This window comes from Natator depressus, chromosome 25 (assembly GCF_965152275.1).
Source record: "Natator depressus isolate rNatDep1 chromosome 25, rNatDep2.hap1, whole genome shotgun sequence".
Classification (NCBI taxonomy): Eukaryota; Metazoa; Chordata; order Testudines; family Cheloniidae; genus Natator; species Natator depressus.
The window spans coordinates 8,509,250-8,526,406 of record NC_134258.1 but is presented as its reverse complement, the minus strand read 5'-3'; the positions used below and the strand labels follow the sequence as shown (position 1 = coordinate 8,526,406).

The 17,157-nt window shown below is 60.6% G+C and overlaps 1 protein-coding gene across 1 annotated transcript in view; it reads left to right on the top strand.

Moving 5' to 3' along the window:
* The window catches only part of SEMA6B (semaphorin 6B), an 81,730-nt gene extending 65,353 nt beyond the window's left edge, over positions 1–16,377 (top strand). The window contains exons 8-17 of the mRNA XM_074939371.1: positions 791–910; positions 1,206–1,294; positions 2,576–2,793; positions 5,288–5,419; positions 6,176–6,325; positions 9,619–9,813; positions 11,319–11,459; positions 12,690–12,767; positions 14,126–14,184; positions 14,506–16,377. Coding sequence (XP_074795472.1) covers positions 791–910; positions 1,206–1,294; positions 2,576–2,793; positions 5,288–5,419; positions 6,176–6,325; positions 9,619–9,813; positions 11,319–11,459; positions 12,690–12,767; positions 14,126–14,184; positions 14,506–15,515 — 2,192 coding nt within the window. The 3' untranslated portion in view covers positions 15,516–16,377. The remainder of the gene's footprint in view (positions 1–790; positions 911–1,205; positions 1,295–2,575; positions 2,794–5,287; positions 5,420–6,175; positions 6,326–9,618; positions 9,814–11,318; positions 11,460–12,689; positions 12,768–14,125; positions 14,185–14,505) is intronic.
* Positions 16,378–17,157: the final 780 nt, after the last annotated feature.

Below are 17,157 nucleotides of genomic sequence, written 5' to 3'. Positions count from 1 at the left end.
CTGTCTGTCTGTCTGTCTTGCAGTGGTGTTGTAGCCGTGTTGGTCCCAGGATATGAGAGAGACAAGGTGGGTGAGGTCATATCTTTTCTTGGACCAACGTCTGTTCGCGAAAGAGACGAGCTTTTGCGCTACACAGAGCTCGTCTTAGCTTGCTGCAGCTCGGAAGCGTCTCTTGCACCAACAGAAGTTGGTCCAATAAAAGATATCACGTCACCCACCTTTTCTCTCTCGTTCTCTATCTATCTATCTATCTATCCCCATATACCCCCTCTATCTGTCTATCTACATACACACCCCAATATCTATCTATCACTCCAATATCTATCTATCTATCCCCATCCACCCCATCTATCTATCTCCATACACACCCCAATATCTATCACCCCAATATTATCTACATACACACCCCAATATCTATCTATCTATCCCCATCCACCCCATCTATCTATGTATCCCCATTCACACCCCAATATCTATCACCCCAATATCTATCTATCTATCTATCTATCTATCTATCCCCATACACACCCCAATATCTATCTATCACTCCAATATCTATCTATCTATCCCCATACACACCCCAATATCTATCACCCCAATATCTATCTATCTACATACACACCCCAATATCTATCTATCTATCTATCTATCTATCTATCTATCTATCCCCATACACACCCCAATATCTATCTATCACTCCAATATCTATCTACCTATCCCCATACACACACCCCAATATCTATCACCCCAATATCTATCTATCTATTCATTTCCTCTCTCTCCCTGGCAGGCGGGATGCTGTTCACGGCCACGGTGACAGATTTCCTGGCAATCGACACAGTGATCTACCGGAGCCTGGGGGACAGCCCCACTCTGCGCACCGTCAAGCATGACTCCAAGTGGTTCAAAGGTGGTTTCCCGTCCCCACAGAGGCCATTCCCAGTGGGGTGCGGGGAGAGGGAGAACATTCTCTGCTGGGGACCAAGCTGGATCTGATGTGGGGGTTCCGTTACCTGCTGCCTTAGAAAGTTTCTCAGCTTGGAGGCTCCTGGGGCAGCTCCCCCTACACCGCTCCCGCCAGGCCCTGTCTCAGGGCGAGGGTGCCCCCGTAGGGAACACGCCCTGCTGACTCTCATCAGGTTCCCCCCCTCCCCGCTTCCTGTAGCTAGGCCCTGACCCCGTTGTATTCGCCCTTCTCCCATCAGAGCCCTACTTTGTCCACGCGGTGGAGTGGAAGAGCCACGTCTATTTCTTCTTCCGGGAGATCGCCATGGAGTTCAACTACCTGGAGAAGGTGAGGCACCCTTCCCGGGCTGCAGCCAGCGCTCTCCAGGGGCAGGGCCGCCCAGCCGGCGTCTGCTCTGCTCCTTCACTTCCCTAGGTGAAGTCTTGGGGACAAGCTAGGGTGGAGAACGGAGATCACAGGCCTTGGGGAGCACATGGAGGACCGATGGTTCTGTGGGCAGTGGATGCTCCTGACCCGTCGATACTGATTTACAGGACAAAGTACTGGGAGAATTGCCTTAGTTTCAAAGCAGCGCACGAAGGCTGCAGCTGGGCTCAGGGTTCTATTGTGCAAGGCGCTGCACAGACACAGGAGACAGACCCTGCCCCAGCTGAGATCAGGCCCTGCTGTGCAAGGCGCTGCACAGACACGGGGAGACAGACCCTGCCCCAGCTGAGATCAGGGCCCCATCATGCAAGGTGCTGTACAGACACAGGAGGAGACAGACCCTACCCCAGCTGAGATCAGGGCCCCACCGTGGAAGGCGCTGCACAGACACAGGAGGAGACAGACCCTGCCCCAGCTGAGATCAGGGCCCCACTGTACAAGGTGCTGCACAGACACAGGGGGAGACAGACCCTGCCCCAGCTGAGATCAGGGCCCCACTGTACAAGGTGCTGCACAGACACAGGGGGAGACAGACCCTGCCCCAGCTGAGATCAGGGCCCCACCGTGCAAGGCGCTGCACAGATACAGGGGGGAGACAGTTCCTGCCCCAAAGCACATACTGTGTAAGCGGGCGAGCCAGACAAAGGGTGGCAGGGGAGGGAGAGGCACAGAGAGGGGAAGTGACTTGTCCGCGGTCACCCAGCTGGTCAGTGGCACAGCAGGGAATGGATCCCAAGTCTCCTAAGTCCCAGTCCCATGTCCTGCTCCGCCCTGGGACCCAGTGCGGGTCTGCGGAGGCAGTTTCTGGGCAGAGGTGGAGGAGAGGCGGCAGCCTGGGAAGGTGGCACGTTCGCACTGACTGGCCTGGGACCTGGGGATGGGCCGGACAGAAGATCCATCCACAGAAGCATCTTCAGGCCAGGCTGTAACTGGGGTGGGGCACAGAGGCCGCTGCATGGGAGATAACCACAGTGTGTGCCACGCTACACCCCCCCAAAGCTCAATCCCTCTCTTCCCCCCTCCACGATCCTGCAGTGAAAGGGCCACTGATTAGCCGGGGGGGGCAGGGGGCACAGCAGCTCCGGTGTGGGCAAGCGGGGTTGGAAGGCGGCTCATTGGCTGGGCTGGGAGGGCGGCAGGGGTGGGTGCCTCCTCCCCGTGACACCCTCGTCCCCGCGGCAGGTGGTGGTGTCCCGGGTGGCCCGGGTGTGTAAGAACGACATGGGCGGGTCGCAGCGCGTGCTGGAGAAGCAGTGGACGTCCTTCCTCAAGGCCCGGCTGAACTGCTCCGTGCCGGGGGACTCGCACTTCTACTTCAACGTCATCCAGTCGGTGACGGACATCCTGTACCTGGACGGGCGGCCCGTGGTGCTGGCGGTCTTCTCCACGCCCTCCAACAGGTCAGTCCTCGGCAGCCACGGGGCAGGGAGGGGCCCCCGGCACCGTGTCCAGCTGGGGGGGTCTCTCCCCGCTGCTCATTTCGCCCCCAGCTGATGTTCGCGCCCCCTTCCCAAAGGAGCAGGCGTGTGCCCCGGCCAGCTTGGGGACCTGATCCTGCAGACTGCCTCGGCAAAGCTCCCACAGGCTAGTGGATCTCAGCGTTGGGCCGATGGCTCCCACGGGACGTCTGCAGAGAACCCCGACGTGCTGACCAAATCGGGCACGGATCAGTCCGTCCCCCCTTCTGAAATTCCACTTGCAGTCTCTGCACACACACACACATGCACACCCTCGCACATGGGCCTGGGGGCCTGCACACGTGCACTTGTGCACACACCCTGCATGAGCCCTGAGGGCCAGATCCAGGTAGCTGAAGTCAGTGGGAGTCTGCATTCGTTCCATTCGGCTTTGGATCAGGGCTGCCACAGACACCCGCACTGTCGTCCCCCCAGCCCTGCAGATTTTCCACGCAGCCTCGCTGAGAGGCCGCTGCGCCTCAGGGAAAACACATGCACGCCCGGCTTTGGGCCTGATCCGGAGCTCAAAGACTCCCATTGCCTTGCCCTGGCCCTGGATCAGGCCCATCATGAGCTGCTCCTGGCACTTGGGCTCAGACTGTCCCTCCCATCCACCAGCCGTGCAACGGGCTTCGCGTGATTTAGGGGGTCATTGTGCATATTTCACACCAGGGGGGCTCGACTCCCAGCTCTATCCCAGGTCCCGCCCCCACTCTGCCCCTTCCCCCGAGGCCCCCCCGTCTTTTCCTGACCCCGCTCCACCCCCACCTTGCCTCTTCCTGCCCAATTCCACCCTCTCCCCCCAGCACACTGCATCCTCGCTCCCCCCCCCCCCAAGCCTCCTGCCTGCCGTGAAACCGCGGATTGCAGCGGGCGGGAGGGAGGGGGCGGCACTGATTGGCAGGGCCCGCCAGCGGGCGGGAGGCACTGGTGGGGGGGAACGGGGGGCAGCTGATAGAGGGGCTGCCGGTGGGTGCTACCTCCTCTGGATAGAAATCCTATCCACTCCCTAGCCAAGCCCACTGGGGTCCTCCTGCCGCGTGGCACCATGGAAACCCACGGGGACGTCAGTTTCACCCGCGGGGGTCCATTCCATGGCTGGGATTATGTGCAAACCCGCGGGGGGCGGCGGGGGAGAAAAATCCAGACGTGCCCCTTCTCCGGGGAGGCCAGGGCATCTCCCGTCACAGGCCCAGGAACATCCCTGACTGCTGCGGGCGATTGGTATGCACTGCCCGTTGAGCCCAGGGCTAGGGGGCGAGGGCTGATTGTACAGTGGGGGGTCCCGGCTCTTCGGGTCTGGCGGTAGCTTTGGTAACAAGTCTGCCATGGCGAGAGCCGCCCAGGGTGGGCAGTGGGTAGAGAAAGGGTTTTTTTCTCTGCCTTTTGGCTGCTCTGAAGGCCTCCCTCCCCTGTCTGAGCCACGCAGTCTATCCCTTCCCCGCCCCCCACCCCGAGCCTTGGCAGTAGCCACCAAGAGGGGCAGGCAGCTCGGCCCCCTCCGGGATGGCAGCAGAGCTGTGTGTGTTAGCACCCTGAGCCATGCCAGCTGCAGAGACCTCCCCATCTCCTGCCGCCACATTGGTTAAGGTGCCAGGCACGGACGGGGACAGGCCAGGGGTCCCCCAAGGTGTGAGGATGCTGCGGTGTGGGTCTGACACAGCTTTGTGTGACTGGGAGCCAAGTAGCTGCTTTCAGATTGCTGTGCGGAGAACCTGGCCCGGGCTGGATCTGGATCCCAAACAGAACCCAGCCCAGGCTCCAGACTGGATCCCAGACGGAACCTGGCCCAGACTCGATCCCAAACAGAACCCAGTCCAGGCTCCAGACTGGATCCCAGACAGAACCTGGCCCAGACTCGATCCCAAACAGAACCCAGTCCAGGCTCCAGACTGGATCCCAGACAGAACCTGGCCCAGACTGGATCCCAAACAGAACCCAGCCCAGGCTCCAGACAGGATTCCAAACAAATCTACATCAAGACAAATCCCATCCAGAGCTCAACCGAAACTGGATCCCATACAGAACCTGGCTCAGATCCGTAAGCAGATCTCACGCAAAACCAGACTCAGAAACCAAACCAAATCTGAATGGAATCAAGCCCAGACACCAAACTAGATCCCAAACAGAGCCCAACCCCAAGTGGATCCCAAACAGAGCTGGGCCTAGACACCAAACCAGATCCCAAGCAGTACTAGATCCCAAACAGAACCCGACAAAGGATCAGCGCAGAGTCAAAGCGGAATTCAGCCCCAGCCCCAGACAAGAACCTGTTGGGACACCCAAAAAAATTCACCCAAGTCCTTAGCGAGCTGCTCAGCCCAGGCCCATAATGTCCTCTGTGACCTTCGCACCGTGCTGTGCGGGAGGAGTGTGGGAGTGGGTGCTGGGAGGCTGGGCCGGTGACATGGCTCTCATGGCCCTTGTGTCTCTGCAGCATCCCCGGCTCAGCGGTCTGCGCCTTCGACATGGCACAGGTGGCATCTGTCTTTGAGGGGCGCTTCCGGGAGCAGAAATCCCCCGAGTCCATCTGGACTCCTGTGCCAGAAGAGATGGTGCCGAAGCCGCGGTGAGTGGATGGCACGCACCCTGGGCAACGGCCCGTGTGTATCGCCAGGACCCCGCAGCGGGCTGGCTGCCAGGGCAGAGCGCCCGGGCTTTGTGTGGGCAGACCAGGAGCGCTAGCCCAGCAGAGAGCGGGAATGTGGAGCGATGCCCATGCAGAGAGCATGGCCAATTATCAACCCTCTCCCACCCTGTGTCCTGGGGGTCCCTCCCCTCCCCTGCGTCCTGGGGGTCCTTCCACTCGCCCACCTTGGTCCTTGTGTCCTGGGTTGTCCCTCCCCTTCCCCATCCTCTGTCCTGGAGTGTCCTTCCCCCACCCTGGTCCCCATGTCCTGGGGTGTCCATCCTCTCCCTGACCCTGGGTCCTGAGATGTCACCCCTCCCCTCCCAAGTCCTGGGTTCCCACCCCATCCCCCACCATGGGCCCTGAGTCTTAGAGTGTCCCCCTCACCGCCCCCACCTCCAGTTCTGACTCAAGAGTCACCTGTGGCCCATGCAGTCAGATCGAGGGTTCGGGACCAGCCCCTGCATGGAGGTTAGGGGGGCGACAGTGGGAACGATCCATTCATGATCCGTTGGTCACACCCCTGCTCAGGTAGGCGGGGTCGCCCCCCTGCCCCGGCTTCCTGCTCCCCCGGGCCAGTGCTAGCAGCTGCATCCTCCGGGAGGGACACACAGGGGTGGGAGGGGCCGAGGTTTGCGGGCAAGAGGAAGTGGGGGATATGTGCCGCTCAGCCCTTGCCTCCCCCTCTGCCCCCAGGCCCGGGTGCTGCGCAGCCCCCGGCATGCGCTATAACTCCTCCAGCTCCTTCCCGGACGAGATCCTCAACTTCGTGAAGACGCATCCCCTGATGGACGAGTCGGTGCCTTCCCTGGGCCACGCCCCGTGGATCATCCGCAGCATGACTCGGTGAGAAACCCGCCCGCTCAGCCGTGCTTCCCCCTCCCTGGCGCCCAGGGGGCCCAGGCCACAGAGCTCAGGGTGGTGCCCGGCTGCCAGGCTCGGGCAGAAGGAGAGATCAGGCCGGGCGCAGCCAGCGGGTCAATGTGTCAGCTCTTCCTAAATGTAACTACGAGACACACACACCCCACCCCGCAGGAACAGGGGGAAAGCCAAGGAGCAACACACGCCTCGAGCCACTGGCACCCTGGAGGCCTGGCCTGGGTGCTCCCAGCCAGGAGCAAAGAGCCAACAGGTGTGGCCGGGCTGGTGTTTAGGGAGGGTGGAGTGAGTGTTAGACAGGACTGGATTCCCCCTTCGTTCCCCTGTCTCAGCTGCCTGGAGCAGATTTAGGTTGGTCCTGGGGCTGGTTGTGTTCAACATCTTCATTAATGATCTGGAGGATGGGATGGATTGCACCCTCAGCAAGTTCGCGGATGCCACTAAGCTGCAGGGAGAGGTAGATACGCTGGAGGGTAGGGATAGGGTCCAGAGTGACCTAGACAAATTGGAGGATGGGGCCAAAAGAAATCTGATGAGGTTCAACAAGGATAAGTGCAGAGTCCTGCACTTAGGACGGAAGAATCCCATGAACTGCTATGGGCTGGGGACCGACTGGCTAAGAGGCAGTTCTGCAGAAAAGGACCTGGGGGTTACAGTGGACGAGAAGCTGGATATGAGTCAGCAGTGTGCCCGTGTTGCCAAGAAGGCCAGTGGCATACTGGGCTGCATTAGTAGGAGCATTGCCAGCAGCTCGAGGGATGTGATCATTCCCCTCTATTCGACACTGGTGAGGCCACACCTGGAGTACTGCGTCCAGTTTTGGGCCCCCCACTACAGAAGGGATGTGGACAAATTGGAGAGTCCAGCAGAGGGCAATGGAAATGATCAGGGGGTTGGGGCACATGACTTACGAGGAGAGGCTGAGGGAAGTGGGGTTGTTTAGTCTGCAGAAGAGAAGAGTGAGGGGGGATTTGATAGCAGCCTTCAGCTACCTGACGGGGGGTTCCAAAGAGGATGGAGCTCGGCTGTTCTCAGTGGTGGTAGATGACAGAACAAGGAGCAATGGTCTCAAGTTGCAGTGGGGGAGGTCTAGGTTGGATATTAGGAAACACTCTGTCACTAGGAGGGTGGTGAAGCACTGGAATGGGTTACCTAGGGAGGTGGTGGAATCTCCATCCTTAGAGGTTTTTAAGGCCCAGCTTGACAAAGCCCTGGCTGGGATGATTTAGTTGGGGACTGGTCCTGCTTTGAGCAGGGGGTTGGACTCAATGACCTCCTGAGGTCCCTTCCAACCCTGATCTTCTATGATTCTATGATTTTCCTTAGAAGGAGATAAACGATACAAAGGGTGTGTGCACAGGTGTGTGTGAACATGTGCACTTGCAAGTGTGTAAGTGTGTGCATGTGTGTGAATGCGTGCAATTGAGTGTGTATGTGCACATGGGCCCTTCTGAGGGGGTGTGTGCATGTGTATGTGTGCACTTTTGAGTGTGGACATGTGTGCATACATGTGAACTTGTGAGTGTGTCTACACTTGTGTGTGTGCATGTGCACTTGTGAGTAGATGTCTACAGTTGTGTGTGGACCTGCACACTTTGTGTGTGTGTGTGTACATGCGCACTTGTGTGCATGTGTGCAGTTGTGAGTGTGTGGACATGTATACTTGTATGCACATGGGTGTACACATGCACTTGTGTGTCTATGCATGCTCTTGCAAATGTGTGTACCGGTGTGTAAATGTGCATTTTTAAGGGGTTGGTGTTACATGTGCACTTGTGGGTGTGGGTGTGTGCGCGCATGGGCCTGGGCGAGGACTGAGGGCACCAAGAGGCTTGATAAATCTTCTAAACTTTGCTGCCGAGATTGCCTCATTCTAATTAAATCTGCCTTAATTGCTGTTTTATGTGGAATTAATCAAGCATCACTCCCTGGCTCTCAAGCCAGAAGCTCCCAACCAGAGGCTCTGGGGGCTCCTGTTGATGGGCAGATGCATCACTCGCTGGGATTCGAGGCTTTGAGAGGGGAAGTGCAGCGGGGTGTGGTGGGGAGCTTGCACCGCACGTGGGGGGGTGCATATGCGGGAAGCGGGGAGGACGGGGACGGGGACCAGTGCACGTGCCAGGGGGCATGCGGTCGCCAGCCGGGCCCTGATGGCACGCTGGCGGGAGGGAGCAGGAGGGGGTGGGGAGCACAATGCTTCCCAATCCTCACCCCATGGTACCAGCACTACGAAAATGCAAAACAGCCGGAGTTCATTGGTGCTGATAATTACAGCTGTAATGAGACAACAGAAAACTTATTCTAATTGACCCTTTTGGGGGGGGGTGGGGGTGGGAAGGGACAAGGAGCTCTTGTTTAGCTGCAGCTTTCTGTAGATACCCACCAAAATCTCTTCCTCTCCTCTGCCTGGCCTTGCCTCGGCCTCTGGGGGCCTTTCTCGGGGGTCTGTCTGTCTGTGGGTTCATGGGTCTGTCTGTCTGGAGCTGTGTGGATGTATGTTGCATAGCAAGGAAACCACTGAAGTGGTGCAGGGGTGTCTGTGCCCACACGTGACGTGCAAGTGTGTGAACATATGGAAGCAGGGATGTCCCTGTGTGGAGAGGGATTGTGTCCAGAATGCAAGTAGAATCTGTGCATTTCTGCTCTGGAGGTATGGTACATGGGCTTCTGGAGTCTGGATGGATGCCTGGGGGTGGGGGGGGTGTAGGTGTGTGTGGGTGTGTACATGTGTGTATACCTTCTTGGACTGTTGTTTCTTCAGATTCAGTTTGGGATCTGGGTGGGTTCTGATGCGGATCTGGGTGGGTTCTGATGGGGATCTGGGTTGGGTTCTGGTTAGAATCTGGATCAAGTTCAGTTTGGGATCTGGGTGGGTTCTGATGGGGATCTGGGTGGGTTCTGGTTGGGATGTGGGTTGGGTTCTGGTTGGGATCTGGATCAAGTTCAGTTTGGGATCTGGGTGGGTTCTGATGGGGATCTGAGTGGGTTCTGGTTGGGATGTGGGTTGGGTTTGGGTGGGGACGTAGATTTCCCATACACACTAGCAGGAGGGCCGTAAGTGGTAACTCTGCAGTTCTTTTCTAGCTACAGAGAGTCCGATCCACGCTAGGTGTGTTAACCCTGGGACACTATCCCATCTCCCCTTCTTCCTGCCTCACTCCCCCACATCTGATGGCATCGCCTCTTCTCTGGGGCTTCTCCTGAACCTCAGCCATCATGAACAATAACGAGAGACCCCACTTCCACCCCCCACTCTGCAGGTATCAGCTCCGTAAAATTGTGGTGGACACTGCAGCGGGGCCCTGGGGCAATTGCACCGTGGTCTTCCTGGGCTCCAACACTGGCACCATCCTCAAGTTCCTGATCAAGCCCAACATCAGTGCCAGCCGCTCAGCCGTCAGCGCTGGGAGCCAGAGCCTGCTCCTGGAGGAGTTCGAGACCTACCACCCCGGCAGGTAGGCGGCTAGCGCTCTCGGAACAGTGGCACCCAGGGGCTGGGAATGAAGTTAAACAGGATGGACGGGGTTTGGGGAACATGCAGTGAGCTTTGGGGACACAGAGATGCCAGTCAGAGAACGGGAAATGCCATGGGGGCGGGCATGGTGTAAGCACCTGGACGGATGGATCCGAGTCTCTGTGATACTAAGGTGAGTCCCTACGGCTTTCTCACAGCAGCAGGGAGCGTTGTTTGTGCCCACCTGGGGAAACTCTCCCCAACTATCCAGTGTTACACTCCCCAGCTACTACTCTTGTGGCACGGGAGTGCCCAGTCCCTTGCGTCTGGACACCCGCAGCGCACCCCAGGGTACTGGTTCATCGTGGTTCTGCCCTCTCCTTAGCATGAGGCATGTGGACATGTCTGTAGCAAACCCAAAGCGAAGTGTATTTCACAGATCTTGAGAGAGACTCAAATAGCAGCAAGTACAAGGATTTGGAAACGTAAGGTTACAGGTACAACCCAATCTAGAGCCTATACTTATTAACAAGCTGCCTTCCTGTCTAACAAGGTATTTCTCACCAAATGGTGAGTCCGTGCAGCACTTGTCCAGTCCAGAAAGCTGGGATCCACCTGGAGCTAGCATGTCTCCTCCATAATGGATAAAATCTTGGGCCCTCTCTTCTCCTACAGTTACAGACTCTTGTCTCTTGGCCCAGGGGGTCCCCTATTTTCTTGGGGTACTTGTGTCTTTGTAAATCCTCAGGCCTGCAGCTTAGACGGTAAACCCAGGGCGGCTGATTCAGTCTGCCACCTCACCACTGGGGACAAGCTTCACTTCAAAACTAATCTCCTCCGTGTTACGTCTCTCTCCAACGACTTCGTCTCCAAACATCTCGCCCTGACCATGACGATCAGCTAGTTCTTAGCTTGCAGCAGAGACCCCGCATGACCCCCCCACCCCCCCATGGTGAATGAGTGAGACGATGGTGCGACGCGGGTACTAGACCAGCCTGGGCACGTCTCTGTCACGGTCTCCCATGTAATTCTCAGGCCCTGGTGCAGAAGTTGGCTTCTGTGAGGGGGGGGGTCAGATTCACAGTGGCTCCCACACGCACTCTGAGTTCACGTTCCGTGTCCGCACAGGCCTGCCCCTGCCCCTCCACGTCCACCCAACGCAGGGTGCGATCAGTCCCCAGGTGTCAGGCCTCCCTGACAGTGACGCAGAGTGAATCCCGCCCCATGGTCCATCGAGGGACCTCCCCATCTCCTGCAGCACAAAAGGACCTCGGGTTCCTTGCCTGACTTGGCACCTTCTCAGAGGTGTTGGGAGGAGCGTGGGGCTTTGGTTCTGTTCTCTGTCCGTTGGGAGGGATGCCAAAGGTCCCTTTGCCCCATGCCCTCCTGGGGACCAGTCCCAGTTGCACACTGGCCACCCCGCACAGTGGCAGCCCATGGTCAGTGCGGGCAGGCTCTCCTCTGGGACATGGGGAGGACTGAGATTTCCCCCGGGTCTGTCTGCAGGTGTGGCCGAGACAACGAGGACGAAAGGAAGCTCTTGGGCATGGAGCTGGACAAAGCCACGGGGTCCTTGCTGCTGGCCTTCCCCCCATGCGTGGTGAGGGTGCCCACTGCCCGATGCCAGCAGCACTCGGGCTGCATGAAGTGAGTTTCTCGTCCTCAGCTCGGGGGTTGTGAGTGGGCGGGGTTTGGGGTTGTGGGTGGGGTTTGGGGTCCGTAGAGCACCCCTCCCCCGCAACACACAACCCTCTCCCTGGTTTTGCATTGAAACCCCTGTCTCTCGTCCCCGCTGTCCCATGACTGTGGTTCTGGGGGGTGAGGGGCGAGTTCCCCTTGGAGGAGCCAAGCTGCCCCGCAAGTAATGCCATCTATCACACGTGGTGGGGCCCGAGGGCCGGTGCCCACGTCCTCACCCGCGACATTCCCCAGCCTCATTATCAGAGCCCGAGACACAATTATTCAGAACGTCTCGGCTTAATACCTGGCCCCTTCGGGAAGCTCCTGGCAAATTAAAGCTCTGGCTTCTGGGAAGGGACTGAGCCGAGGGCAGCATGTGATTTTTCCAGGACAACCACTGCTTTGTCCATCAGCTCCTGGGCTCGAGGGGGTCTCCAGGGGCATTCTGGGCCCCTTCCCTGCCGTCAGCTCCAGCTCGGCCACAGGCCAGCTGCCCACCTGAGCAGACGTGCCCTCCGTCCCCTGGAGCTGAGAGTCGACCGAGAGCTGAATGAAGCAGGGGACCCTGTGTTAAAAATAGCACGTGACCATGAAAACCGGGACCCTAATGCAGACGCACTAGGGCGCTGGATTGAGGTAACACGGGCATTAATGCGGCCGCTTCCTGCCTTGGCCGTGCTGGACTGTGTAACCTCCAGGTTTTCGTAATGGAGCTTTTCGGAGGTCATTATTTGTATGTGGCCCCATTGTGCCAGGCGCTGTGCATAGAGCGAGAGACGGTCCCTGCTCACAGACAACACAAAAGATGGGAAGGGAAACAGAGGAAGTGACTTGCCCCGGGCTCCCCCAGTAGCAGAGCTGGGACGAGAACCCAGGCGTCCTGAGGCCCTGCCCAGCTCCCCACCCACCAGCCCACGCTGCCTGCGTACATGCCAGCCTGTGTTCCTTCGTTATTTAATAGTCAACACGGCTTCGTTGCCGCCCCGGATGCAGCATTTTCACGAGTCGCATCCAGGTTCTCAAAGACCCCATGAGCCAATTTCTTTGCCATGTGACCTTGCCGGCTCCAAGGGGCCTACACCAGGGATAGATTTGGCCCAGTAAACTGCCCCACCCTGACTATGGACTAGGCGCCCGCGATCCACCGTGCCGGGACGTGGACTTCTCTAACCAGCCCCCTTGCCTGCCGGGTTTCAGGAACTGCCTCGGGAGCCGGGACCCTTACTGCGGCTGGACCCCCGAGGGCTCCTGCATCTTCCTGGAAACCAACACCAGGTAATACTGGCCAGCGAGGACCCCTCCAGGGCTGGGGGTGGGGAGCCGTCTGGATGGGAGTTGGCTGCTGCAGGTGGTGCTGGGTTAATGGCCCTAAAGACCGGAGACCTGGGGCAACCCAGGCTGTGGGATGAGCCTCCGCCTCGCTGCCCTGCTACTCTGCCTCCGCCCTGATCTGGTGGGGCCACCTCCCTGCGCCTTTGGCCTCTCTGCGGAGCCAGCCAGCCTGGGCCACCACTGATTACGCAGGTGGGGTTTATGCTGCGACCCTCCTAACAGCTGGGCTGAGAACCAGCAAACTCATCTCACACCCAAGCCCCGTCAGACGGTAACGACACGTGGTCCCCACCAGGCGGGGCGGGAATTCGGTGCCCAGGTGAGAGGTTTTGCCCAGACTTCTGCTGCCAAAAGAATCCCGGGATCTTCTTCCTCATGCAGCATCTCAGCCCTCGCCCTGCCGGAGACCCCGTGTCCCTGCCCCGTGCTAGGCGTCTGGGGATAAAGGAGAGATGCTCAGAGGCCAGCAGCTCCTCGGGGTGTACTGGGGAGTAGCTCTCCCTCCCGGGGTGCTCCACGGACATAGGGCTGGACCAAGCCCCAGATTACGGAGAGGGGAGGGATTTGCCAGTGGGGCCTATTGAGACCCAGAACACGGATGGGGGACCATCCACCGAGCATCTCCCTTCCCCTGGGAGCCCTTTGCTCCCATCCTACCGTCTGCTGCTGCGTTCCCCGGCCCAGCCCGTGCTGAGCACCCCCACCCCAAGGGGCGTGTCATTTCCATGTGGCGTCACTGGGGCAGGTTAGGGGGATGGAGGGTGGAGGAATTCCCTCCCCTGCAGGAATCGGGCCAGGGCTGGCACCTGGCCTTGGCGCAGGAATGCCCCAGGGTCTGTAATGACCAGACTCGGTTCCACGTGTCAGCTGCCATGAGGCCCCCAGCAGCCCAGCCCGGGGCCCCCAGCACCACCGACTGCAGGGGCCCCTGCGGCACAGCACCCCCTGGCACGAACCTGGGGTCTGCACTGACTGCAGGGGTGAAGTGCCCCCTATTCAGCCAGCCTCCCTCCTATTCCCAGCCCCCGCCCCCAGCACTGTGCCCTGCATTGGCTGAGATGGGAGCGTGCCCGCCCCTTAGCGCTCCGGGTTTGCTGTCTCCCACCCGAGTGCGGCCCCAGCCAGGCCCCGTTTGGTTCCTGGGGCAGGAAGCACACAGCCAGCAATGAGGTGGCAGCTGGCCCCTCAGCATGGCATCCCGCCCCCGGGCAGCAGTCATGCTCAGGTCCCAGGGAGCACGGCAGCCTTGGCCCATTTCCTCCCTCTGACTGATCCCTTCCTTCCTTGTGGCCGTCCCGCAGGGCTGTGTTCGAACAGGACATCGCCGGAGGCAGCATCTCGCACCTCGGGGAGTGTGAGGGTAAGGGCTCGCTGGCGCGGGGGGCCGGGGTTGGGTGGAGCTGCCGTGGGGAAGTCTGCATGGCTGGCCTCCCAGCTGGCATCGGTGCGGGACTGCCGGGGGGAACTCACGGGGTAGGACAAGCAGCTGGCCTGGGCAGGGCACTGCTGTGGGGAAGCTCACGCTGCCAGATCCCAGCTGGCACTGTGGTCCGGGTGTGGCCCTTTGGACTCTCTGATTGCTGGAAGCACAGGGCAAGCGCACGGTGCCAACATGCCAGGCAGCCTGGCTCTGGCCTGTGCCCCGCGCCCCATGCGCTCACCCCCTCTTCCCTCCCCCTAGGGCTGGTGACCGAGAGCTTCATGGAGGAGCCAGACGGGCTGGTCTCCGTGAATCTGCTGGTGATCTCCTCCGTGGCTGCCTTCGTCATCGGGGCGGTGATCTCCGGCTTCAGCGTGTGCTGGTTCATCGGGCACCGGGACCGCAAGGAGCTGGCACGCCGCAAGGACAAGGAGACCATCCTGTCGCACAGCGAGTCGGTGGTGAGCGTCAGCCGGCTGGGCGAGCGCCGCGCCCGCGGGGGCCAGCCCGAGAACCTCCTGGCCCCGCTGATGCAGAACGGCTGGCCCAAGGGGCTCATCAAGGTCAGCCAGCACGACCTGGACTCGGGGGTGCTGCCCACCCCCGAGCAGACCCCCCTGCAGCAGAAGCGCTGCCCCGGCAACCTCAAGAACTGCAGCTGGGAGCAGAGCCACAATCTCATCAACGCCTCCATCCGCGAGCCGCCCTGCGCGGGCTCCTCCGTCATCCTCCTGCACTCCAGCCGCGCCCAGGTGCCCCACCACCTCCGGGCCGGGCGCGTCATCCCCATCTGCCACTCCAGGCTCATGGACCAAGAGCTGGAGGACGAGGCGAGCGACTCCTCCACGGACATGCACTACCTGCCGGTGAGCGGGGGCCGGGAGCACGGCGAGGGGCCGAGGGCCCAGCAGCAGCCGCCCCCCTCCCACCGGCCCGGCTTGGGCAGGAGCTCGTGCGGCGAGTTCCCCGTCACGCCGCACGGCAGCCCGGACCGGCGCCGGGTGGTGTCGGCGCCGAGCGGGCAGGCCGGGGACTACGCCGACGGCAGCCACTGGAACCCCGACAAGCTGAACTTCAACAGCAACAATGCGGCCAGCAAGGCGGCCGCCCACCTCAAGAGGAACCACACGTTCAACAGCGCAGAGAACCCAGGGGTGTACGGCCGGCATGCCGGGCCCCCGCGGGCCCCCACGCTGGGCAGCCAGCACACCCTCACGGACCTCAGCCACCTCCTCAAGTACAGCATCGAGCGGACTCCCTCCGTCAAATAGGAGCCGGCCGGGGAGAGGGTGTGGTTTGGTTTTATAGCCTCCTCTTGGGGGCGGGGTTTCAGTGGAGGGGGCGGAGCATAGGGAGCCTCGCTCCCATCCAGGGAGACACGCCCGAGACCCAGGTGTCTCCAGCAAATGACTGTAGGGGGCGCCGGAGAGGAGCCGGTTGTGGGGCCGGGGCGGGGTCTCCGCGTTTGCTCTGGCAGCTGGTGCTTCCTCACTGGACTCTTCTCCCCTTACCTGCCCACTCGCTCCTTCTTTTCGGTGGGACCTAGGCAGGATTGGGGCCCCTCCAAGCAGGATTTCATCATCACCCTAGATATAACAAAGCAGCGTGAGGGGATGGAAGGCAGCTGGCTGGAAAAGGCCCCAGTGAACCTGGGGTTCCCCCCACCCCACCCGGCTCGTCACTTCCTCGTTTTTGTACTGTAAATGGTGGGGGTGTGAGATCTTTTAATGAGTGGGTGACTTGCTCCTTGACACCCCTGGCGCAGAGCGGCCTCCCCAGGATCTCAGAGCTCTCCGCTCTCCTTTTGGGAGGGGCCAAAGCCAGAGTTCCCCTCTGGTCCCCCCCGTCTGACACTGCCAGGTCCCTGCCAGTCCCCAAAGTCCCCCTCTGCCTCTTGCTGGGAGGGCACAGGGCCTGGGTTTCCCTTCTGGCCTCACCTGGCAAGGGCTGGGCCCGTTCCTATGCTTGTGGTGGGCAGCGCCCCTTCCGCCCCTTGCTGGCAGGGATGGCACTGGGTGCGGTGCCCCCTCTGCCCTGCACTGGCAGGGGGCAAGACCCCCCCTCTGTCTGTCCCAGGACAGGGCTTCTGTTGCGTGGTCCGGAAGGTCTGCGACCTCCAGTGAATCAGGCCTGTTGGCTTCCCCGCCAGCCCAGCTAGGACTGGGATCTGGCGTGGTGCCAGTGGCCGCTCCTCTGGGGGACCGGCAGAGAGAGGGGGCCGGGGGTGGGGTGGGGGGGATGTTCCCTTTCCGCCTGGCTGGGGCCGATCTGTCCTGGCTCCCCGATGGCCCGTCCAGCTACCGCTCTGCAGAGAGACCAGCACTTTACCCGTCACCCCGGGAAGCCCTGCCGGGCTCATGCCAGCGGGTGGCGTTGGGCTGACACTGCAGCAGGGTTACCGCTGCGCTCCCCAGAACCGCCCATCCTCCTTCCCCACGGCATTTCCTGATACTGCCCCCCGCCCGGCCCTCCGCTGGGCTGTTCTCCCCACGGCCCGTTTCGTGCACTCCCGAGTGCAGGGCGGGCACTGGTCCCTGGCGGGGCGGGGGGCACAGCTCACTCGGCCGGGGCAGGCGGGGCATACGCTGCCAGGCAAGGCCAAGCAGCCCACACGAGGCCCCTCTGAACTGGCTGACGAAACGGTTCCCGGCTGCCTCCCCCGCGGCTCCTTGGCCCCGTGCCTTGATGCAGTCGGTCACACGCCGCCCGATTCCGGCAGGACCCCTTCGCGCGGGGGGCAGAGGATTGGCACAAACGTAGCCTTAGGGATGGTGGAGTCCCCTGGGCTGGGGGGGGGAGCTGGGGGGGCGTATGTCTCTGGAATAATAGGAAGCACAATTTTTTGTTGTTGTTTTAAACCCGTTCAGGGGCTGGTTTTCTACTGACCACCAGGCGGGAAGGGGCCCCGGGAGT